The 26,847-nt window shown below is 43.5% G+C and overlaps 1 protein-coding gene across 1 annotated transcript; it reads right to left on the bottom strand.

The window, feature by feature from the left end:
* Nucleotides 1-298: 298 nt before the first annotated feature.
* On the bottom strand, nt 299-13,213 carry tmtc4 (transmembrane O-mannosyltransferase targeting cadherins 4). Its single transcript, XM_083776367.1, has 18 exons — nt 12,991-13,213; nt 12,290-12,493; nt 11,155-11,270; nt 10,402-10,618; nt 9,338-9,425; nt 9,044-9,144; nt 8,411-8,503; nt 7,510-7,671; nt 7,033-7,235; nt 6,296-6,470; nt 5,397-5,528; nt 4,543-4,622; nt 4,148-4,255; nt 3,854-3,995; nt 3,566-3,680; nt 1,925-2,037; nt 1,696-1,765; nt 299-739 (listed from the first exon to the last, which is right to left on the bottom strand). The coding sequence occupies exons 2-18, from the start codon at nt 12,449-12,451 to the stop codon at nt 591-593; spliced, it is 2,226 nt and encodes a 741-aa protein (XP_083632493.1). The 5' UTR covers nt 12,452-12,493; nt 12,991-13,213; the 3' UTR covers nt 299-590.
* Nucleotides 13,214-26,847: the final 13,634 nt, after the last annotated feature.

The following is a 26,847-nucleotide window of genomic DNA, read 5'->3' as shown; positions in this document are numbered from 1 at the left end:
ACACATGCGTGGTGCTCCTCCGTCCAGCTGACATAACACGGGGTCAAAGATGAAAGTGGACGGGGTTCAATCAGGGATGAGTTCCACATGTCCTCAGAGAAGGGGTCTACACAAGGAAGCACCGAGCAGCCCAGCTATACGTGACCTAAGAACACCTGCCTTTAACACGTCGTCAATCAGAAACAGATGCAAGCAAGACATAATCATGACACTCAAGACCTTCTTCTAAACTGGGACAAGATCTTTGATACTTTGTTACCTCGGGGAAAACATCAACAAACAAAGTAGATTATTTTCATACATTTTATAATTAGATTGTAAATGGCCCAATACAATTCATATTTACACGTGAATTGACTTTAAAAAAAAATGCCTTTAAAAAAAATAAAAAGTGCAGTGGCAGTCTCATGCGCAAATCATGGTCTTTAATTTTCAAACAACTAAAAAAATTGTAGAAATCTGGAATGAGTGATGAAGACAGAACAGGGGAGATGTTTGTTTGTGTGTGTGTGTGTGTGTGTGTGTGTGTGTGTGTGTGTGTGTGTGTGTGTGTGTTTTGCGACACGCAGGGTGTTTCCAGCGGTGCTACCTCAGGGTACGGTGCGTTTAAGCTGGTCCAGTTTGCGCCGCAGCATGTTGTAGTTGTCTCGGGTCCCGGGAGCCTCGGGGTCCAGCTGCAGAGACAGCTCATAGTGTTTCTTCGCCAGCTCCAGCTTTCCCCAGCGATGGTACAGCACGGCTGGCGATGGGGAACAAGACAAGACACAAAACGTCATGCTGAGAACAGCGGCAATTTCAACCACTATATTTCATTCAGAAATAAAATGTCTGCATTGTGTGTGGGTGATCTCGGGGTATTCGTTGGTGTCGGGAAGGAAACCACCCAACTCCATTTTTTTAGTTTTTTTTATTTTATTTTTTGCATAAATCAGTGCTATTGAACACCGTTTACGTCTGTGTGTCTTTTCGGAAATATTGAACCAATGAAAAGTAGTAAAAAGCGCTTCAGACTATAGAGCGTCGCAGTCCCTCCTTCTTTCAGAACGACGAGTGGCCCAGGAAATGAAATGCAATGCATTTCTCCCATAGGATTTTCTTTAAGTATTTATCTAAAGACGGTTACGCCGCGGACAAAGCCAAGTCAGATCGTGACAAATCATGACAATGAACACAATATTTTGGGCCGATCAAATCATTAGAAAGAACAAAATAAAGGCAGGAGACAACACTATTTGTTTTGTTTGTCTTCTTATAAATTATTTGATCGGCCCAAAACATTGTGTTCATTGTCATGATTTGTCACGATCCGAGTTGGCTTTGTCCGCGGCGTAACCGTCTTTAAATAAATACTTAAAGAAAATCCTATGGGAGAAATGCATTGCATTTCATTTCCTGGGCCACTCGTCGTTCTGAAAGGGGGAGGGACTGCGACACTCTATACCTCTTAACTCCATTGGACCCTCAAACTGTCTGCTAAAGCAACCAACTCCACCACCTCTCCCCCTCTCATGGAAGTAATTGACCATATATAAGGTCACAAGTTCACAACACCAACTTTGATGAGGCAGTATTGCTTTGTTTTCAAAATATAAGGTTTTCTTCATTCCCATATATACAGTATATATATATATATATATATCTTTTTACCTTATATGAAATATGGGGCAAAGTCAAAATGTGATGCGGTGGTCTTACCCAGATTACCATGGCAACTGGCAGCATTTGGGTTGATTCTTAGAGCATGGAGGAAGAAGCCCTCTGATTCCTGAGAGAGACACAAACAGACACAAAACACAAGCAGAGATTTAGTGGTACACTGTGTAGATACTTTAGGACATGAGGACCTTATATGAAAACACATTGTATGAAATATAAATATATATATATTGTATATCAGTCAAAAGTTCCAGCTATGCTGACTGACCTTGTATTTCTGTCGCTTGCCCAGGACATTGGCCAATGAAAACATGATGGTATGGTCATTAGGGAGGAGCTTCAGAGCCTCTCGGCCAATCAGCTCGGCTTGGTCAAGGTTCCCTAAACGACGGGGGAAATTGACAAATAAGAGGAAACAAAATAAATCAAAGAGATTATATATTTTGTGGCATGTATAACACCACAGATCGTGCAAGGGGTCTGTCCACAAGCATGTTCAGGATACTATATTGTCAACAGCAGGGCAAAATATGATAAGACAAATAGGGTGTGCACTGCAGTACATACTCATAAATTCCTTTTGGATTTTGTGCAAAGACAGGGATGTAGTTTTACACATCGAAAAACAGCAGATGGACATAATGGCAACAATAGCCGGCATAAAGTGTGTGTCTGCTTTATTTGTCAGTGGTGTCTAAGGCAGAGTTTTTCCCTCTCCACGCATGGAGGAGCGGTTTAGTCCCCTAATTAAGGCTGAACACAAGGCCCACTGGGTTATTGATCTCTGTCACAGACCCGTCTGATGTCTGACCAGAGATGGAGGGAGGGAGGGAGGGGATACAGAAAAGACAAAGAGAGGAAAGGAGAGAGAGCAAAGTAATGCCATGTCCTCCTGAGTCATGCCCTGACGCCCCTTACATTGCGCTGTGGCAAAGAGGACACATAAATGTGGGACTGTGTATGTGTGTTTGTCTGTGTGTACTTCTGTCTGAATCTACAATGAATCTTCATCATCTTTGTGGTACGATCAAAATGAAAAGGCGGGTGTACAGCCTAGACTAGAGGAACAAAAATAAACATCGCTCGAATTTGAATAGGACATCCATTGTTCTTTTCTTTCTGTCATTTAGTTTGTTTTATTTATTTGAGAAAAGGGGGTGAGTGGGAATGGGGTAGAAGTACGTCTGTCAGATTTGGGGGGAAAAAAATGCGGTGGGGGGACTCCAAGTGGGGCCGCGCCTGCCAGCGTTTGATCGGGCACACACTGGGCACTGATTGGACGACTCCTGCCACCCTCCTGGGAGACTCCGCCTCCCCCCCCCCCCCCCCCCCCCCTCGGGAGCGGCTTCTGACAAAACGGCTACAGCATTTGGAAATCAGAGCATTCTCCACACGGCAGGGAAGAGTGCCTTTTAAAAAAAACAAAAAACAGTCTTGCACAAAGCTTTAATACATAAATTTCAAGCATTGCTGATTCCTGCTCTTCCGGTCTAATCACGTTGGGCCGCTTAAATGTCCTCCCAAAAAAAGGGAGAATAAGCGAGAGTAAGAGAGAAAGAGAAAAAAAAGTGGGGCTGTGTGTTTCTTGGCTGTTAATGTTGGAACGGGCTGCACCCAGAACAGAGGGTTCTTTGAACTGCCGTCAACACAACACAAATAAGTGAATGTCGGCTCTTTTTTCCATTTGTTCCAACATCAGAGAGCATTGTGACAGAGATCCTTCAACATCCTTAACACGTTTATCCGAGTAGAGTTTTTGAACTTGTGAATTTAAAATTGAAATGGTTCATTGAGGAAATGCGGAAAAATCAATATACTGTAACTGTAGCCTGTAGGCATAAAACACAATGACTGTGTCTAAAAGGGGAATTGTGCATCTGGTGTGGGTGTGTGTGTTCTGTGTGTGTACCAGTGTTGTCTAGCAGGATGACCATGTTATTCCAGGCAAGGCTGTGGTCCGGCTTCAGCATTGTGGCATTCCTCCAGGCATTCAGGGCATCAATGTGCCTGTTCTGGTCAGCGTACTAGCCAAGAGGGAGACAGAGCTTTCAAATGGCATCAAAATCTACTATTATACAGAGACGACGATATTATATACGATCAACATTGTTGCTCCATTTATTTTCCGTGAAGATAGACAAAGTTACACGATACATAGACAGCGTTAAGATACAGTCTAAACCCTCCAGCATCTCACCAGACGTCCAAGGTTGTAGTAGCAGTCGGGGTACTTTTTCCGGAAGCGAATAGCATTCCAGTAACTCTGCTCTGCCTCTTCAAATTTCTGCAGGCTGTTCTGCACTATCCCCAGATTCATCCAAGCTGCAGCAAAATCAGACCTGCGGGAGGGGAATGTATAAAAACACAGAGTACCTAATTAGAAACGTATGTAGCCGTCTTTAAGAACAAACGTGTCACCTGGCTGGCAGACCTATAGACTGCATGTAACGTTATCTGCTACTGGATTGCTCTGCATTGTTTTTACACCTACTGGATGGTAACCGCTTTAGACAGAAGCTGCTCTGCCTCCACCAGCTCATTCCTCTCCTTCAGGATGTTGCCCAGGTTGTTCATGGCGTGGACGTATGTAGGGTGCAACCTGACAAGAAGGAATATAAAGAAGTCAATGTGGAAGGCAACTTTCTAATGTTGTAACACACACACACACACACACACACACACACACACACACACACACACACACACACACACACACACACACACACACACACACACACACACACACACACACACACACACACACACAGACAGCCTGGAAACAGGTTTTCACTATTGACTTTGCACTTGCAGTAAAAGTTGTATTGCTGTCCTGCCTGAGAAACATACATTCAACAATACTAATTTGACCTGATTGAAAATGCATACCTGACTGCTTCTCTGTAGTATTTGATGGCAGCACTAGTGTTTCCTCTATCAGCCAGGTTCTTGCCCACGTTGTAATGGACCTAAGGGTTAAAACATTAACAGTTACCCGTACTGTAAAGTCAAAACATCACAATGTCCACTTGGCTAACTTTACGGAAGCCATTCAGTTTGTATAATGCAAACTAATCTTAATTTTAGACAAATTCATTATCAATGTTCCCGACAGATAGGCTACATCTCCTGGACCCTGACTTCCCTGCTCCTGTCCTAAGAACCAGATAAAAACCACCCAACTCACCCACATTGCAATAAACACTGTAAAATGTTTTTTCAACCTGGTGGTGTATGCACAGAAAAATACCTAAACAGATGAGGGCTTTGGTATGACATATTGGCACAGTTGGCTTTGGTCAGAAGGCACAGAGGCTAGTCTGAAATGTATACGGTATATAGTTCAATTTTTTTACGCATCTGTATTTTTGATTGAAACCGGCGTTTGGGTGTGGTTAAAGCGATAAAGCGTTTTCGCTATTCAGGTGGCACCGTGCTCACAACACTATGCAGTTATAGGGGAAACCTGCAATACATAAACCATCACTGATTCAACTCAATATCCAAATGAAAGGCTTATCCACCAGATCATACCCTTCATTCAAACTTAGCTGTACATATAATGCTGCAAACGTTAAGTAAAGTTACACCACATTCAGTCCAAACGCAGTAGGAACTAGGAACAACTGTATTACAAAGAAAGAGAGCGAGACAGAGAGAGGAAGTAATGAGCATCATCTAGATTTGGTAGTACAATAAATGGCATGTCCCCTTTCTGACTGAGGACAGGTGTACAACTGTACCTTTGCGTTGAGTGGACAGACAGACAGGGCACTGGTGAAGAGGCTTTGCTCTGACCTCCATTGGTGACTGCGGAGAGCACAGCGAGCTACATATAAACTTAGCAGAGCGACAAGAGACACACACAGCAGCCTCTGCAAAGATAAGACATGGAGCAAAATATGTGATATTTACGTTTTCATGAACATTTCTTATGAAAGACTTGCATTTCTGACATAATTGATTTCCAAAAAGTATATGAATTATTTCAAGCAGGGAACCACACCATAGTGACCATAAAACATTGGATTCTAAGTCAAAACTATTATATTACTATATTTAATAAATACCCTTTTTGTGGTCTTCAAATTATGTTTTAGCCGGGCGCTAGCCCCTTCTATATTCAGCTATTAGAGTAGATTTTCGTCTCACACAAAGATGTAATTCCCATTGACAATGAATGGACATCATATGTGTCTGAGCAAATAGACATGTTACGTCATGATGATGTACGACGATAAGAGCGGCCCTCACTCCCCTGACTCACCAGAAGCCTGCGGATGGTTTGGTTCCAGGCTTAAATAATCTATACAACTATTTTCCGGAAATGGCCGCCACTACTAATACTATGCCCTATTCCAGGCTAGTGATGGCCCAGCACTCCGTTGATAATTTCCACCTCCAGCATTGTTTGTCTTGGCCCCCTGGCCTGCACTGGTGCCTAATAGATACTACATGATAGGGAATACATATTACAGCACGGGGGCCTGCTGGGTAGGGTAGAGAGACCATCTTGTAAACGAGAGATCAGATTGAGGTCCCTACTAGAACAAAGCAACCCTTTGGATTTCTTAAATGTCACCAGGACTGAGATCCAGTTGTTGGGTTGTGTCGTGATATGCTGTGGTCTAGCCAAACCTACCCTGTGTTTGGTCCAGTAGGAGCAGCAGTGGCCGAGGCAGTAGGCCAGCAGTAGGCAGTATCCAGCCGATGACAGGTAAAGGACCCTCTCAGCGATGACGAAACCCACCCTGAAGAAGACATTACATGCTGGTAGGAAGGGCACCACCAGCAGCACCAGACCCAGTGTTAGGGTTCTGGCAGACAGACAGAGAGAGAGAGGGGGGTTTGGTTTGGTCAACTTTAAGAAAGCATGAACAAAATGCAAAGACAAGTACGAAGGATTATAATAAAGTGATGTGACGTTCAACAAAGGGGCTGAGATGAGATACATTAGGGATGCACGATGAATGCACAAAATATATATATCATGATTGTTCATTTTTGGGAACAAAATATTTTTGATGGCACGCCGCCTTCACTTTCACATATAATATGTGGTATATACAAGATGCATTGTTGTTAACCGTTTGTTACTGTGTGACAGACTTAAGCTACAGCTATATGGACTGGATAAAGTCCAAAGGGAGTCCTTAACATGTTCCACAAGAACCACAGATATACAGTATACTGTAGTGGGCTATCGTTTCCCCAAACAGCAGAGGATTAGATAACTTTTCTAACATCAATCGAGACATGATGTTCTGGTCACAGGGCAGTGGATATGATCACATTCTCATAACCAAATACAAGTCTAGGGAGTGCCATGTACTTCATCTCATCTACAGCAAAGTGTGAGAGATTGTTGTGCTCTCTTACCTCCTCCTCTGGCTCTCCTGCGAGCATAAGGCTTGGCTTATCAAGCCTATCAGAATGCACCAGAGCAGCAGCAGCCACACTATCCTCCAATCAGTGGCTGACTTAATGAGAGGCACACAGCCCATGGACCAATCAAAACACAGCCACCAGGGACACAGCAGCAGCCAGGCATTCAGAGAGTAGTAGTAATTATAGTTCACTATCTGCCAATCAAAGAGGAACAGGGGGTGTAGAATGAAAGCGAGTGGAAAGAGGGAGGCAGAGGAACATTGGAAAATCAGGAAGACTGTCATTGTGTTTCAAAAGGACATGTGGAACAGTTCGGATTGGCTAGTGCTTGTTTAACTTCACAAAAGACAACATGAGATGTTATAAACGACACACATTAGTAGGGATTAGGTTTAATTAATTCCAATGTGTTACAGTGACAACAACAACATTGAATTTCAACATGATCTTTTAGAGGCTCCGTCTTACTCTTAGAAACACGCTTTCCTCAAAAGAGGCGGGGTTGTCCACTTCGGTGAATGCCGGCGGCCCGGTTCCCATGATCCTCCAGCGAGCATAGATCATCAACGCTCCTCCCAGAGCCAAGAGAGCCAATCGGGTGAACAGTCCCGTCCGCAGCAGATCACTGACCTGGATGAAGTCAGAACCCCAAGTGTCAATGACTGACCAAGGTTATAATAGTTAACTAAAACCAACAAAAAAAATCACACCTGTGTGAACCGAGTGGTGCAACCCCTCCCTCTCTCTCTCTCCCCCTCTCCCTCTCTAAACTCTAAACTAAAAAATTAATTAAAAAACGATAACTAAAACTGACACTGTATTGTGTGTCCTCAAAACTAACTGAAATTATATACAAAATACCCTTAGTTTTTGTTTTTATCAATATTTATATGCCTTTCAGATATTTATAATAATCCATTTCTCCAACAAGTTTTACGGCAGTTTTCAGCACCGTACGGCAGCATGTAGCCACTCTAACCCTAACCCACAAATAAACAAGTATGAAAAAAACTAAAACTAAACTACCGGTATAACTAAACTAAAACTAAGCATTTTCACCTAAATAAAAACTAGCAACCCCACTCTAAAAACTAACTGAATTAGAAAAAAATATGTAAAAATGAAAAGGCCAAAACTATTATAACCATTATGACTCCCGACTGATCACACCGACTGAAGCAGGTGGGTTACTCGCTAGCATGGACTGTCATAGAACAACATGTAGACAAGTACAGTACTTTACACTGTTTTCTAAAAGGTAACGCATCATGTGAATTTGTCACATCACGTAAAACACTTGCCAGAGGACGGTGTGACAGGCAGAGAGGGGGTAATAAGACGGAGGAAGCGAGGTGGAATAGTTACTCACATCTAGAGGTTTCTTCCTGAGGAGGAGCCTCTGGCTGAGCACATAGACATTAACATTACATATCAGGAGGACATCAAAGGCTGCATTCACACCCTGAGAGAAACGGAGGGAAAGAGAGAGAGACGAGAAATATGATCTGGGTCACCAACACGTTTTTCTTTTCAAGCTCAAACCCAGCCAAAACGCATGTTAGGCAGGATGCATACATGTAAAAAAAAAAATGACTTTGATGTTTGAAAGTAGCATTCAACAGCATGTCATATAAAATCTCACAGGGTGTTCCACACAAGCGACAGCTGGATAGTCGTATATTAAAATGTTTTCAGCAGGCTGCTTGCTGTGTATTCACTGATCGTACTGACTGTAAGGAGCCTTGCATCCAATAGAGGAGGCAGTACAGTAGGGCCTACGGTACTTCAGGAAAAAATGTACTGCTCATTTATGGAAATAATAGCAATTCTGGATGGCTACTATTTCCGCCCAGCTGGACATTGTATACACCCGTCGAACACCCCGACAGTATAGTCAGGCCGTTGAATGTGTAGCTACTAGCTCTTCTCAGCATCCCTTGGCCTTCTCATAAAAAGCTGTATGAATACGAGCTCCGATTGTGTGACATTAAAATGGTCATACCAAGACTGTGATTCCTTGCTCCTTGCAGAGCATGGCTGCAGCACACAGCAACAGACTAACCACGATCCACTGGGCTGAAAACCTGTCATCTCTGTCGCTGCCTGACGGGACACACAAACAGTTACCCAAAGTTAGGCCGTTTATTTTTGCTACATTATTATAACACACTGTACGCTATTATATATATATAACATACAGTAGCTATATTTATATGCCGACTGTACTCTACCTACTGGTAGGTTACAGTACGGTACACTACAATAATAATCTGTATAACTTGCATTAGATACCCACTTCCATGGAATGCTTTGCAATATGTGAGGAATGACAGCTGGAAGAACAGGGCGCACAAAAGGTCCGCTCGACCCACTATACCAGCCACCTGAGAGAGAGAGAGAGAGAGAGAGAGATCTTCTTCAAACATATCCGTTTGCACTAGGGCACATTCTCCATTCTGCCCTGCATAACATAGCCCATTACTGGTGGATGCCAATAACAGACGCAGTGAGAGCCTCTCATTACAAGCTCTGCTTCAGTGTACATGTTCTCTATACAGTGTGTGTGTGTGAATACATATGGTTGGGTTCCTGGGGCTGCCTCCTTTGATACATACAGCAGGCCTTAAGCCAGTGTTCTGCCTGCCTTCCACCCCCCCAGGTCTCCCCAGCCCTCTCTCCCTGCATGATTAAAGACAGCGGTGAGGGGGGAGCGTTGCCCTCCAGCGAGGTTCTATAGCCATCACACATGCACACACCAGCAGGTCAATAAGCATCCCAACACTGCTAATAGTCAGGCCATGCTACCATCACACCTTGGCCCTGTTGCTCCCGACTGAGACTGGGCTTCTGTTCTTGGCGTGCACCTGCTGCATATTTAATAGTAAAAACCCATGGAATGGCATGTCAAGGAGAGGCAGAGACACATTGTTGGCGTAAAAGGGAGAAAAGTTGTACTCGAAGGCAAGTGTTAAGTCTGAAATTAAGCCTGATGGGTTGTTGTGACATTAGTTTACTTGATTATGCACAGACAGGGGTTCAAGTTCTAGTACACTAGTTAGAAAATGTGCGGTTGAGCTAAGAACACAGGTAACAATCATGACTGCACATACACCGTAAAAGTATATCAGTATATCAACCCATCTGCAATGGCTTTATCGTAAAAGAGGCATAATGTGTGTGTGTGTGTGTGTGTGTGTGTGTGTGTGTCTCATAGATGGATCCGTCAAATTCAGAGCTAAAGATTTTAAATATTTTACTTCATAGAGGCTATGTTCAAAACATGTTATCATTTGATTTCTGTTTAGAAACATTATGATGGTGGTGGACTATAGATGCCAGGTATATGTCACTTTCTCTTACGCTCTCTGTGTGAACCGGATGTGCGGCGAAAAGGAGGGCGGCCAGGAGCGACGTCTTGGGAGCTTGGTTCAGTATCCTCCCCTGCTCGTTATACGCCAGCCCGCCGATCAATATGGCAAACATGTCAATCATCAGCGCCGATATGACAGCATGGAGGATAATGTTGAGCACATGGAAGCCAACAGGGTGCAGGCCCCCAGCCACGAGGTAGTTCACCCTGCATCCACAAGAAAAAGGGAATTGATGTTAACCCATTTAGACCTGAGATCAGATTCTACAAATGTCTTCTAAATCCTGACAGTTTTGTTTTTGAAAAAAAAAACATGTTTCTATGTCAGTGGTGCAGGGTGCTCAAACATTTTCATGTCAAGGACCCCCAACAATATATGTAATTGGCCGCCGACCCCCCCCACATCTGAAAATATGTTGTTCCAGAAGCAAAGATTTGAGCTAAAAACGTTATGAATATATATTCAAAGATTTGCGCCACATTTCACGATTTAGAAAAAATAGCAGACCTACAGGTTCATAGCGTGCCACTCTGCTACTTTTCAATAGCTAAAGCATAACATATTGCTTTAAAACACCAAAAGGGGTTCCCGCCCAAAATCGGTTAAACCGGCATTCACCGTGAGTGGAGATAATAAGCTGGCAACATGAGAGGGAATTTTTCTGATATGAAGTGATTTTGTGTGTGTGTATGTGCATGTGTGTATGCCTGTATGTGCGTGTTTGTTTGGCATTAGTCCACACCTGAATGTGAGTACAGTGAGAGGTCGGTAGGATTTGTGGCTGGAGTTGCTGCTGAGGTTGCTTCCCCAGAAGTCATTGGTCCAGATGTTGCTGAGGGGCGTGGCAGGGTTTAAGTCCTGGAGAGCATACCACAAATGTTACTATACAAAAGTTAAACAATTATGCACATAAAATTTACTATACACACTATTATGCAGGTGTTGACACTAAAGGTCTCAGAGGTCATGTTCTACTTGCCCCCAAAATATATCGTACATTTTGCATTATTGTTCATTTTAACTTGTTTTTTACTTTCTACTTGCATGCTTGAAACGTTTCCTTTCCCAGTTGAAAACTATGTTTTTGTTAGGAATCGACTACAATAAACAATCAAGTTATGTAGATTTTATTTTAACAATAACATCATTAGAGGTAGCATTAGGAGGGGGGGGGGCTTAGGAGAGGCAGGGAGAGAGACATAGAAAGCAGGGGAAGATGCAGAGGCGGAGCGCAATGACCACGTTCAAGACAGATATATCTGTGTTTATTTGTGTTTATAGTGAACTAAGACGGTTGTATCCCCACTCAAAATGCACACTTGCCCAACTTGGGCAACCACTAGCAACCTTCACCTGCCCGAGCATCTTTTTACTTGCCCCGGGCAATCGAGCAACCGTTAGTGTCAAGCCCTGTGTATACAAGTAACATGCTATTTACTATACATATCATAATGTACACATAATAGTATACAAAATATTATGTATACTAGTATTTCATGTTGCATACTGTACATACTATTTAGTAATACAAACTGTTATGTACACATTTACTTTGCAACTCATATATACATATTTTCATACAAATGTCATATGATGTATGTGTGTACTAAACTACTAGTACTAGCTACAGTATAATGAAGGGTTTAGTCTTCATCAGCTAGTCTTGATGACTATTTGATGCATTACCATTTTTTTGTTCTTGCTTACTGTAAATCGCTCTGGATTAACTGATGAAATGCCTAAATTGTTATGATTGATTGAATAGCTTATTAGACAGAATGTATAAACAGCAACATACACAGAGTACATACAGTCAAACACTCAGTCCAAAAGGGATAGCACCAAAACAAAGTTATGATATGAATGGCTACTATTACCTTGTTATTGACAATTGCTTCAGAATCATCAAACACAAAGTCCCCATCATAGCTGTTGCTGAAGCATAGCAGTGCCACCAGGGCCACTGTGATCTTGGCATGGAGGGTGGTGAGCTTTGGCAGGGGGATGTGATGGTCCCAATGAACTTCACACAATGCCATGGTGCATTGGATCTTTGGTTCCGTTTCATCCTAATCCAGTCCCTTAAGAGAATTTGTGATTGATTGATTGAAAATGATATTTACAGATTGCAGAAGTTATCATTACAGTTCATTACCATTACTCATTACAGTTCAAGGAAGGTGCAGGTCAATACAACATCTGCTAAGATGATAAAAGCACTGAGACTTGTTTCAGCTGGGTCCTCCATTTTCAATTCATAAAAGAATATGTGGATATGATATGAGTCACATTAGCGTTTACATTGTTCTCTGCAAATCAAAGAATGATCTGGTACCGCGTACACAAATCAACTCCTTGAATTTCTATCCACTATAGAGGTTCATATAGCTCATTGCTAGACATATAAGACATATTAGAGGTCATTCGTTGATTTCGTTCAGCCATGACTCTTGGTGTTGCACGCAAACTAGCTGAACTGCATATAGTAAACGTGTTGTTTAGCATTGCACTGCCGCGATACACTGGTGAAAGTGTCTATGAAGAATAAATAAGATACTATCGCCGGTGGCTTGGTTACCGTGGCAATATAGCTACTTATGCTCGTTAGCCGATGCTATATCCTCCTCATCAGGGTGCTGGATCGATGCATGCATGGTGTATCAGCACTGCAGGTGGTATACACTAGTACACTACACTCCCAAGTGGAAACAGCTCGTAGATTTGAACGCTGAATGTTAAACAGACGAATGAATCTGTCGGCATGCATGCGGAGAGCTTGCAACTGAACTGACTGTAAACAATGTGCGATTACTTCCTCGTTTGACAAGCGTCACTGTGTCACGTGGTTATGGACTGGTGCCAAGAGAACTGCACGCACGGGCACTTGTGCATTTTAATCCCCATGCATTGTTTAAAAATCCATATTTTTAACGACTCGTTCCCCGTTTTACATTTCAAACCCATTTCTAATCACTCTACACGTTTTACATAAAATAAACCCATTTCTAATTACTCATGGAAAAATAGGCAGATAATATTAATATTAACTGGTAGGCCTACACAAAAATTGCTAGATATATTTTAAAATAGCATAAATCAATTTAAACTTGTTTCATAATTATGTAGCCATATTCCTCAGGGCAGTGGCCTTTTGTTAGAACAAAAGGAATAATCAAAAATGTGTCCATAATCAAATGGGTCATTCACACATCCCAGAATGAACTAGAACTGCACTCTGACTTGTGCCTACTTGCCTGTTGCACACTAGTATACATAGTAAGTATACATAGACCTTTAGTCCACCCGACACTGAAACATGTCATCGTGTTCCTCACCATCGATAACCAATTATACCCTGGCAGTATATATTCATCACGTCATATGCTCATATGTCTAGATATATGTGTATATGTCTATATGTATGTATATGTCATTTCTGAGTTGATTAGTGGTATAATGTACGTGGTTACTCGGGTGGTTTGATGCGTATGTCCCTTTCTTTAATCCACCTGACACTGAAACATATCATTACGTCACCATCGTAAACCAATTATACCCTGGCATTGGTCACATATCTTCATCACGTCATGGGAAATACGCGGAAAACATACCTGCACGGTCTGCTTCCGTATGTCCCGTGCCAGCATATGACGTCATATCTTTTGCTGCTAAGGGACATTGGTACATGATATCTTCATCACGTCATGGGACATCCGCTTCGTAGCATGACGGAAAACATACATGCACGGTCTGCTTCGTGCCAGCAAATGACATCATATCATATGCTGCTAAGGGACATACGCATCGTAGCACCTGACATTACTTGCATGCTCTGCTTGCGCAATTAATTACCTGTAATGAGTATTGAATTGAGTATTCAATTGAGACCCAGACCACTCAGGACTATACACCTTAGGTTGTGAACTTGAGGGTCTTTGAATAAATCAGTGAAATCACTCAATTTATCAGTTTATTCTTTGTACTGCTACAGGTGCATGAAATAATATATACACTCAATATAATAAACCAAACTGAAATATTACACATTTAAAAAGTATAATTTGTGGCCGGTGTTGCAGTACAGTAGCCTACCTGAGAAATTGATATTGCATTTATTTTTTGCCTAGTTGTTTCAGTGTTTGGCAGAACGCTCAAGGATATGACATTGACAAATCAGTTTACATTCTCCGTGAATGAAATGTTTGGTCGGAAAAATATCATATCCTGGGGAAATACAGTACATCTGACGGATGTTCCGGACCGACACTTCCGCTGAAGCTCTGCCTTAGGTTGTGACCAGGCTTTTGAGTAAGCTTGGCTGGGACCGAGGCTACATAGATTGTGCATTACCATGTAAGGCACCAACCTGCACATCAGGAGCAATTAGGGGTTGAGTGTCTTGCTTAAGGACACTTTGACACTTAACTCTGGGTAGGGGGAGCCCAGGCCGGGATTGAACTGGGAACCTTGTGGTTCCCATCCGGCCGCTCTACCAGCCACTTTACACCTGATCCACTGCCGGCCAAACCAACTGCCACTTGCACTGACCCTCACTCAATGGCATTCAGATCTACAAAGATACGCGCGCATGCATGCACACGCACACGCACACGCACACACACACACACACACACACACACACACACACACATCACAGAGAGGCAGTCTATAAATGATGATACTTTATTGTCAGATTGTACTGAAATTTGTCTTGTGTTAGCGGTAGGTAGGTAACAAGTGTGTTGTCTGCTGATATATCATATAAACGATATACAGGTTCCTCCTTTACAAATAAATGCTTTGTTATTTTAAAAGTGCAGTGTTTCATTTGTATGAAGACTTCAATTACACGCAAAAAAGAGACCCCACTAAGGCTTTGCTGAGAGCCCCCAGATTGCTAAATCCGCCACTGCATTTGAACGAACCAACTAACTCAATTTTATATACATTTAGATTTAACATAACATTCAGAATCACATAACACAATGAGGCCCTTCAATGTACATTTTGGTCTGGAATGTTGCTCCGTATTTAATTTCAGGGTCTAACCGCAGTTCGCTGACCGACTCGATCGGACAAAATAAGTTACAGTCTCACCTTATCGATTTTGTCCTCAGTCTCACTCTCGGAGCCACTGCCGCGAGGCCACACCCTGAATCCTGAAGAATGATGGCAGCAGCTAGACCACAAAAAAGGCGATACTTAATTGTTTCCATAACAACTGATGATCCTGCCAGCCGGGAAACAGCAGGTGAGTCAAACACAGGGTACATTAGAGGACAGAGGAAGGACCAGGGCTAATTTATATACTTAGTTGTACAACTGTGTCACTTGACAAGGTACGATTTAGGCTTAAAGAGAAGAGAATGAAAAGAGATCAGATGAGACTGATTGATGTTGTGACTGTTGTACATTTATAGTATAAAATATCAAAGCCATTGGCAGTCCAACTGAGTACAATGACTCAGTTGTTTGGTGAAACTGCATGGTAGATACAGTATAGGTCAATAGCTATCCCAGTAGACCTCTCCACATATGTACGAACATCTTCACAGGGTGTTTAACTTAATACAGATTTAGCAAAAAGTACAGATTTTCAACAGAAAAAAATGTTATATTTCAGACAAGTGACGTGGTCATACAATGAGATATATATATTGAGCTTTCCTGCCTCTAATGATAATGAGGTGTATGTGTCACCACAGGTCTGTGCCCTGGCTCGACTCGAAGGTGTTAGATAGATTGATCATTATTGCACAGTGAGGGAGTGGCCACCACCGTCTTTGCAATGTGGCGAGCCAACTAATAATGACCGAAGTTCCGGTCTACCACCGGATAATAATTGAATTTAATTATCTGTGACCACATGGTCTCTTTTGCGAGAACAAGCTAGTTATGCCGGTGGTGTGAATTCCATGCGAGATGTTAGGAAAAAGTGAGAGGAGAGCGAGAGAGAGCTCATCTCAAGTTAGCTTAAAAAGGGACAAGGCCAATTGGCCTTCGGTGTTGTCAATTCTATGATGTCATAGCATTTGACGTCCACTGCGCTGATCCAAATATGGACGGCCTACACCGTGTCCAAATATGGAGATGATTGACATCACATTGATGACATCAGAGAGCAACCAAATACGTCTACATCACAGCAACATCACGTCTCTATGTCACAGTGACAATGTGAAATGGGAACGGGAAAACCTTCCTTACAGTCCTCAATCCTCACATATTCACCCAATCGTCGGTAGTGTTTTGACTCGATGACCCTGAAGTCATTGTGACAGAATGTCTCCTGTGAACTCTCACATGATTTCAACAGTCAGTGAGACTGTGTAATTAATTGAAACAAATGCATGCCGTGCAGATGCAGTGTATGTGACAGTGATACTGAGCGATTTTCCATATATTTCGTAGAAACAAAGCAACAAAAATAAACAAATGTGTAGCAGCAGTTGGAACCGGCAGCGCTTCTTGCTTGGTCCAACTAAGCAACCAGCCCTGAGTCAGTAAGAGCTTGTGCTTTCTCAAAACTGACTAAAAAGGCTATCACACATTGAAAAACTTGTAACTAAGATATCCACTGCAAACATAATTTATTGTTAATGGACGTACGTTTTTAGCTAATATATTTGTTCATGCATTTGACCCATTTATTAACGGTAGCATCATGCAGCCAACTCGCTGACTGGCTGGATGGGAGTATGGACTTTACATAGAGTATAAATTAGCCTTTAGCCATTCAGCCAATTTCACGATGGCAGTTAATAAGCAGATCAAATTGATCATGACAGAGTTTGTCCCCTGCCACCTCCCACTATAGTGGACATGCGCATGTGCCGTGTTGTTATATCATTTACTGGCTGTAACGTGTGTATGTGTGAGGCAAGGATTGATTATTATCTGCTGTACAGTATGTTTGTGTTCTTCTGAATGTGTACGTGCATGGCCATGTGCCTGTGCCTGTGATTCAGCGTGTGTGTTGGGTATGTGGGTTTAGTATACTGTTGTGTGTATACATTCATGTGTTCTTGAGGGAGACAGCGAGTAAATAGAAAGAACAGCTTGCCTGAAAGAGGTGGAGAGATGATGTGGAGAGGCCCACATGGTAGGCTATTGGAGTTTGTGCTCCATTTCACCTGTCATTTGCTTGGAGAAGACTAGGAATCTTCCTAATGACCGGGGCCAGGGGCCCAGGGTGACACGAGGGGGTTAGACAGCATGTTGATTTCGTCGACTAATACTATGACGAAAAATGTTCGTCGACTACCTTTTTTGACTGACAAAAACTAAATGAAAACTAAGCTATGACGACTAAAACTATAAGACTAAATATATTGACAATTTTGTCAAGAAATAAAACTAGACTAAAATGTTAGGAAGGGACTAGTGGACAAGAAGGGACTAGTGGACAAGAAGGAAAAATATAATTTACTGCCTGTGCTGGTGAACTGCTGGTTCTGCAGGATAGGATATTATAATGCTATACTGTACACTGAAGGATGCGTTTATTTTTATTTCCCTCCTTCATACAATGTTAATTCAGTTAAGTGCTTGAAAACATATTCCCCTGCCTCAATACCAGTATTACAAAATATCACATAAAAGCGGCATTCTTCAAAGGGAAATATTGAACGTCCCCAAAATCACCTAATTACCACACCATGCAAAATGCATGAAGTATGGATTTCATATCACCTTGCTCTTTGGCAACATCAGTCAGTCAGACTAGTCAGTCAGGACTCAGGACCTGTGTTATTAGCATCCCTGCCAGTGGGGTGTGGTGGTGGTGGTGGTGGTGGGGTGGGACGATAATGAGAGGAGGATGTCCCGGGATCACCAGCCGAAAGCTTAGTGGCCCAAACACAGGGCCCCCCGACGGAGGGGAAAGGGGGGGGGGGGATCTAATGTCTGGTGATCACGCAGAAGGTGACAGACATTGATTATGTGCGACCCGACGGTACGTGTAATGACAGAAGAAAGGAAAGGTCAGGGTCAAATGGCGTGAAAGTGCAAGAAATGGCCGAGTATCACGCAATGTCCTAGGGAGAAGGATGCATCCACTTTTGTTTGTGTTTTGTTATTGTATTTGATCTTTGTATGGTGGAAGACAGCCATTAGTGAAAGACAGACAGGAAGGCAGAGCGGTTCCATCTTGGTAGTCTGGCGACTCTGGCTAATAAGCCAGACCAATATCACGGGCCTTGAGCCGGTCCTGGTTTACATGATGTCCGCCTGATGACAGTGAGAACATTGACCAGAGCATGCACTGCTGGTGTGCAAGTGACCCTATACTTTTGAACTATGAGCTAACATTAACAACCCATGTATGTGAGAACTTGAAAATAGATCTGGATTCTTATCAACCTGCCTGTTAAACCTTAATTCTTTGTTCCCTTTTAGACAATATAAGTAACTTCCTCCTCACTCAAGTGACTAGACTCCTTCTTGGAGAACATTCCTATTTTTGTCCGGGTGACAGAGCAGTACACATCAACAAGGGGCGAGAGAGACATAGCTGAGTGTAAACCACTGATTCATCGTTTGTCATTATGTGTCACATCTGTACCTCTTTAAAGCTGCTTTGTGTTTGCTATATCAATATAGCTCTACGTGTGTTTTCTTCTGATCAAATGCAGCTTAATACCACAATCCCAACAACTTCCCTCAGACATTATTGTCTCACTATACAGTACACCTGTTTTCATGTCTTCTGAGAAGCTTGTGAGGCGGTATTGATGAGGTGAAGCTTGTGCTGTCTTGTTTTGAAATGCTTACCTCAAAGGCCTCTGGATCTCTGCAGGATTGAGCTGAGCCATTGGGACTTCATGTGGAAAATCAAATGCCATTTTCAAGCACTTCCAAGGTGTTTGTCAGGAGCTGCTAAAGTTCAAGGCTTCTCCAAAAGGGAAAAGCTCTCCCTGCCAAACCACATCACCTTTCACCCTGCACTTGCAGATGCAGCACAAACATCACACACTGCACACACATCACACACTCTACTGTACATGTCATGTGTCATGTACGCAACTACGCACACATGCGCACTCACAAATATGATTAAAGTTATTCCCAGATACACATTTTGGCCAAATACTTTATGTCTAAGCCATCAATATGGATGAATGCGAACAGAAAGTATTATTAAGAGACTTTTCATTTTATGTGGCTGCTGCCTTATTTTGACCATTGTGAAAAGACATTACTTTAAATGCCCTAAGCGCTTCCAACAAGCGCTTGTTATCATGGAGACCTGATGATTTGGTCAAGGGCCACCTTTTGCAGTTCTGGCAGCTATGCTGTCGCTTTCCACGATATTCGGCAATAATATGGTCATGAGAAACCATCAAGAACTGAAGCTCACAGTCATTTGTCAAAGGACGTCTGACCTTTAGATCTCCCAATTATATGATTGTATGAATTATATGATCCACTACATCCACTCCTGGGATTTTTGTAGCCTGGTTATTGGTTAACCACACCCGAGGAATTGCATTTCCATTAATTTGTGTGGAAGAGTCTGGACCCTGCTAATGGAACAGGGACCCTGAAATATTGCTTTTATGGCTTGGCCCGTCTTATCGCTGCTTGCAGCTAGATTTATGTATTGTAATTCATTTTGCAGTAGTGTGCTGTATGCATTGCACTTCAGATGGTACCCGTCATTGAAACCATTACGGACCCTTTTCCACCGGGGTCGAACCAGTTCAGTTATTTTTTCCCGCCTAATATTGAACCAGTTAGTGTATCCAACTATCCACTGAAAATGGAATTGGTTCAGAACCTTAACAGTTGGTTCGGAACTGGAACCAAAAGATGACCGCCGGTTCAGTGAAAGCCCCAAGGTTCCAAGAATCTGGAACAGAACCAGTTCTAGAACCAATGTTATTTTGGTGGAAAAGGGGCCTACATGGAGGCAGTGGTAATGTGTTATTAACTTTTCAGTTGAATAAAAGACAGCTTGACTCTGTGTGAGGCAGATATGGGTCTGGAGGAGTTCCCTGAGAAAGAGAACTATGTACCCAGCCACGGTGAGCATGGCCACTCAGGAAAATCCTTGTTGTGTAAAAAGAATGGCATCCTCATTGGAGGTGAACCATCTACACTCTAATTAGGCCTGAAAGCTAACGGTAATTTCATCCGGAGTGTCAGGGCTCTATGGCCTGCATGAGAAGACTCCCTTCACAGAGGACGGTGATGGAGAATGGCGTGCATTAATGAGGGGAAGCACAGCAGGCAAGAGCAAAGAAACTATCACTTAAAGAGCCAAGATGGCGGCTAATATCCATTACCTACAGAATAAAAGTGATGAGGTGACACATTATAATAATGATGCATAAGTGCATGGTAAGCATTTTAAGACAAAGTCCATTTGTTCACAAAGAATTTGTGGGGACATAAATTAAGTAGTGTTCTCTGAAGCAGAGTTTGAAACTCAGCCGGGCTGCCAAATATGTCAGAAGTAATTTTTTGTACTTCATAGTTTTCAGAGAGATGCTGCGCCCAATTGCACATTCCAATATGTTATTTCCTCACTAAAGCAGGAAGAGAAGGTTTTTAAACCGTGCATGACTGCAACATGTCTGTCTGTCTGTCTGTGTTTCAGCTGCAGTTTTTGCTCAATGAACCTTGGGGCTGTGCTCAAAACAATGCAAACGTGTGCCCATTACAGTAGACCAATCTGTGTTGTGTAACTTTATGATTATACAAGAAGTCAGAATCTGAATTTATTTAACTTCATTGCACAATTACAGGTGTAAAAGAGGGGATGAGATCATTGTTTTGGAGGAGTTAAAATAGGTTAGAATAGGTGGCACTATGGAGGGCAGAAATGCTTCTCATGCAGGTGAAAAACATATCCAGCATATAAAAATCACTTGTGGGAAGTGAGGGGCGTCTTTTGCTTTGGTGCATGAATAAAGAAAGTCTATAGACGTCACAAGTAAAACAAATATTAAAAGTCCATAGACTTGGCTGCCACATGACGTCACAAGAGGCACACATAACGCCAGGCGTTGGAAGGCAGAGCGCTCTCAAAAATAGCATCTATCTATCTATCTATCTATCTATCTATCTATCTATGGCATGTCTCTGTGTGTGTGTGTGTGTGTGTGTGTGTGTGTGTGTATGTGTGTGTGTGTGTGTTGGCGTGTGTACGTCTGTAATCCACGTAACTCGAGAACCGTTCGCCCCACCGACTTCAAATTCGACACACACGTTCCACACCACCACCACAGGGAGCGCAGTGCTTGAGTCGGTCGGACCCACGGTTGTCCAGAACCGCCACAAGAGGCCTCTGCCCGGGCTCTGGACAGGGCCCCCTGCCCAGGTTCCATATATGGAGCTGGCCTGTTCTGACATCACATCTGTCCTTACATCTGCATATACTCCATATTTGGGCATGCCTGACAAAAACAAAACTCCATATATGGGCATAAAAGGGACACAGGCATAATAACTGGGTGGGGCATTAATTTCCAACTTGCATCGTTCCATGTAGGCCAGTGCCCAACGGACACCGCTCTATTCATATCAAATCAAGTTTCCTCTGCATGGTTAAAGTGACATGGATAATAAAACATAGCACATCTGGTATAAACTCACCGTTTCATGTATGTTTAAGTTGCAATACAGCATGACGACAGGGCCCAGTGCTTGTTCAGCAGGCTGACCAGGTGGAAGCTGTTCAGAGGTCTTGTTGAATAATGCCTGCATGTGCCACGATAAAGAAACAATTACCAATACTCACTGTGAAATGTAAGGATATTGAGGGAAGAACGCATCTTCCCTCAATATCCTTATAGTCCACAGTCAACACGGACAGTTAAGACACAAACATACTCTTGTCTGTTGACGATGACGATCTTGACAAAGTTGTGAGGAAACACATTAGCAGTGTGCCGTGGAAGTATTAATCTGTAGCAGGATTAATAGATATATTCATGAAATCTGCATGAAATTGATTTGAACCCTTCTCTGTGCTGTGAGACATACACAGTAACTTAATGTGTACTGTGTGCGTGCGTGCGTGCGCTTCAGATAGCTTGCGGTGAAAGGACTCTCTTCTTCTCAACAGGAGGTCGAAGGACAGCCACGTGGGGAGGGTGATCCTCTCTGATAAGGGCCTCCACATCAAGATAGGGACCCAGGAGACTGAAGTCTGGAGTCACCAGCGAGAACCTCTGCAGGCCTCTATTCTTATCACATTTACATTCTGCTTTGATGGCACTGCCACTCATTTGTGCTGAGTGCAGTGCTCTACAGATTAAGCCGTGTGGCCTGTGCTTTATCCACGTCCACACGTTGGCTGTGTCCTCATAGGAGTGACCACTGACCACAAAGCATGTCACTTCCACACAAAATCTATTTTGTTGATGCTAAAAAATGACATGTCGTAGTCAAACTGCGGTAGGGTAAACACAATTTCACACTATACGTTGATTTCTTTAAAAGAGAAAATCATTCATGATGTTCCATTTTCTTTGCTTGTGCATTTGTCTTCTGCTATCAGGGAACTGACAATCTAGTCCTCCACCTAACACCAGCCATGTCCTTGGAAACACTCCAATAAGAGAAGAATAATAGCACTAGAACAATGGCATCTCGATATTTGAACACAAAAATCAATCAGATTCTGAGGGCTGAGATTAACACTCGTCGGATGTACTGTACTGTATACTGTATATGTCCGCGCCACAAAGTATTCAAGTTCCAGTGAAGACTAACACTGCAATACTTCAGCAGTGATCATCTCAGCGGTCAGCAACAGCGCACTAGCTCTCCCCAGTCTGCCAAGGCAGCCAAGTGTTGTCTGTGCGTCCCAGAGAGTGAAGGAGGCATCACAACACATCATGGCTGCTGGGTGGCAGAGTGGCAGCGCACAGCCTGTGCCAGCTCCACAGTACAGGCCCCCATGGGCATGCAGACGGGACGGACACTTAGATCACTCTCTTATGGGAATGGCGAGGGGGGGGGACTTTGTCTGCGTGTCGGACTCCTTGGGGAGGCACTGTGAGAGTGGAGTGGTTGTGCAGGTTGCCTGCCCAGAGGGTTGTTTTGCTGAGAGAAGCAGGGGTAAACTATACAGTAAGTGTGGGCCAGTGTTTTGGGATAATTTAGTCGTGTGGTACATTCCCCGCTGCTGCTGCTGCCGCCTTCTCCCTGGTGCGGAGCGCAAAAAGCAGTCCGCTGAAAACCCCCCCTCTCATCGCCATGGCACCCCAGGCCCTGGCGTGATTGACACCCTGTCACATTACAGTACTGGTGGAGAGATCGCGCCAAGGACTGATACTGGGAAGTGGCTGGGGATGTATGAACAAACTGACACAAACACGCACACACACCCTGAGGAGCTCCAACACACACCAGCTGCATAATACGAGTATATTTCAGCCTTGGTGTGAGTGTGTGTGTGTGTGAGTGAGTGAGTGAGTGAGTGAGTGAGTGAGTGAGTGAGTGAGTGAGTGAGTGAGTGAGTGAGTGAGTGAGTGAGTGAGTGAGTGAGTGAGTGAGTGTGTGTGTGTGTGTGTGTGTGTGTGTGTGTGTGTGTGTGTGTGTGTGTGTGTGTGTGTGTGTGTGTGTGTGTGTGCATCCTAGCGCGACAGGCAAAATATTTCCAGACACTGGGTAAGGTGCACAGAGGGGCGCAGATGTTTCACACATCATGTACTGTACATGTGCTTCAGACACCTGCTATTTTAGGCAGAGGGGTACTGTACAGCAGTAACCACTCCAATGACTCCTCCAGAGACTGAACATCCTTCTCCATACAGAGTAAGATGACTATAACCGATCGTTCCCCCCCAAGGGACAACTCTGTATAAGAACACGGCTAAGGTTCATGTACTGCCGAACGATAAGGCGGCAAAGAGGATTAAAAATAGATAAAAAGAAGTCCTCTGAAAAGAGTTAAATGTTGACATCATCCATTTGATCTCAACGTCGTGTTTAATAAAAGCAGCAGGGGGAGGTCCCATTGCTTTTCTCTCCGTTAGGGTTTTAATAAAAGATTGGGAAAAGAATGATCCGTCTTCGTCAGGGGGGGATGACTGCAGCACAGCTTGCAGCTTTAGATATCAGTACTGCTGAAATCGTGTGCAATGTCCTACTGTACATTACACAAATGTATTATTTTCCCAGTGTATATCCAATGTGTTCAATCTCTCTACCACCACCCAGACCACCACCAAGTGCCCTGGCCACCACTTCACCGCTGTGGGGACATCATTGCTGGCTTTCAGATACACCTGGCTGGGACTGATGCGAGAAGCCCTCATCCGAGCTCGGTCGTTTCCACAACCTTGAGTAGGTTACGGTAAGATACACTATACTTAGTCAAATCAGACCAGACCCTGTCCCCGAACTACACCCGAACTGAGCTCATGCTTCCTTTAATGCATGACGCCGCTTCGCATCACCTGGCGTAGGTAGGGCGCAGCGCGTGGAAGGAACCCGGTGTTGGTGTATTGTAGGGTGTAGTTTAAAATAATTATGCCAATTGTTACTTTTCACAAGATAACTTATCACGGCTGATATACAGCTAGTCTATTTATAGTGTGATGGTGTCGCTCACTGAGAACCACTCAAAAAGCTTGTACACTTGTACATCAGCTATTCTCAGCGAGCGACACTGTCGTATGACAGAGTTATAAGTTTAGCATTAGGTGGATGTCCGTTGGGCTCCGAGCCATACTCCAAGTAGAGCTTACTGTAAATGGAACTGTCACAGGGAACTGCTGCCAGCAGTGGACTGCCAATGTTTGACCACATGGGTGACTGTGACTGTGACCCAAGTGAAGGGACCGGGGCAGGGTCGGCATGCCAATAACATCTCAGTGTGGATGCCACACCACAACACATGTCAAATCCCATTCCCAACGGGCACCTGTCGGTCAAGGCCAACGGCCAACGGAAGATATGCTTGCCCTCCCAGAGAGCTATTTTCTTCTTGGTGGATGTCTTGATAATTAAAATAACCTTAGTTTTTTATAGGATTATTTGTTAGGTATTATATTTGAAAGTGTAACAATTATGACTATTTCACACACACACACACACACACACACACACACACACACACACACACACACACACAGTCAACCCAGTTTATATATACAGTCAATGAGAGCAACCCGTTACCATGATTTTCTTTATTTGTTCCCCTCAATTATCTGGCAGCTATACGTTTTGTGTAGGGTCAGGTCTGACGTCAAATCCCCATTAGAAAGCATCTGGGGTCCACTTTAAGGATTGATATTCATCCACCTCCATCTCTCATACTGAGAAGTGGTGGCTAATCTCTCAAGAGTTCACCCCCCCCAACCCCCTATTGGCCTTCTTTCCTTTTCCTTAACACCGCCCCCCCTCCCTCCCCCTCTCTTCCTGCCTTTCTTCCCTCCATTCCCCACTGGAGGCCTGCATTAAACATAAAGACCCTGCATGGATGAGTGCGTCAACAAATTACCACAGCCAATAAATGGGAGAAAATGATCTGGCCCTTCTATATGGCCATGTCTCTCTCATTTTTCCCTCTCTCTCTCGCTTCTTCCCCCCCCCCCCCCCCCTCCTCCACCTCTCTTTCCGTCCCCCGGCTCTGCAACACCCCACACCCTCTTCTCACTTACCTTTGGTGTCTTCCATAAGGTTATTGTCCAGCCTTTTAAATAAACATGATTTTAGCATTGGAATGAATGTCTCCTTATTGCATTTAGTTAGGGTGTCTCTCCTCATGCTTCACTGGTTGTATCAATCAACTCTGGGGGCCTCTGCGGGGAAAAAAAAGAAAAAGAAAAGGAGGGGGGGGGGGGGGGGGGGGGGAGAACCTCAGCTAATACACATTAAACCACTGCTGCTGTTGACCTAACCTTTGAGAGCGTCTCCTAAGGAGACACAGTGATATTTGCACTTAATAAAATTATGCCTACCAGGAGAATATGCCGCTGACATTTGCCATTTGTCAAGTTGAGGTGGCAGCAACGCTTTATGAGTCATTAGCTCTACAGTCAAGAGTCTCTCTGGCCTGTAGTCATCTGCCTTATCATTACATGAGAGGGCATTCATCTGTTTGGGCCACATTTCACTATTACATTGCACGAGCACACCATAGGAGCGTGCGTGTAGTGTATATAAGCCCCGGTTCTATCTTTTGTCTTGTACTGTATTCACTAGAGTTCAATGCATTCCTCTGTTATAATGGAGCCTTGCCAAACCACATTAGGGCTCAAGTGTTAACATTTGTAATTTTACACTCTGCAGAGACCTGGAGTGCATAAGACCTTTGGAGCCATAGAGGGCCTATAGCGGGGTGCATACGTGATACGTTGGTTAGACCGCTTCCGACATGCGCCGCCCACACACACACACACACACACACACACACACACACACACACACACACACACACACACACACACACACACACACACACACACACACACACACA

This window comes from Protomyctophum parallelum (genome assembly GCF_964188405.1).
Source record: "Protomyctophum parallelum genome assembly, chromosome: 11".
NCBI classification, from domain to species: domain Eukaryota; kingdom Metazoa; phylum Chordata; class Actinopteri; order Myctophiformes; family Myctophidae; genus Protomyctophum; species Protomyctophum parallelum.
Note: the sequence above shows the minus strand (reverse complement) of the source record. Positions and strands in the feature narration are given on the sequence as shown.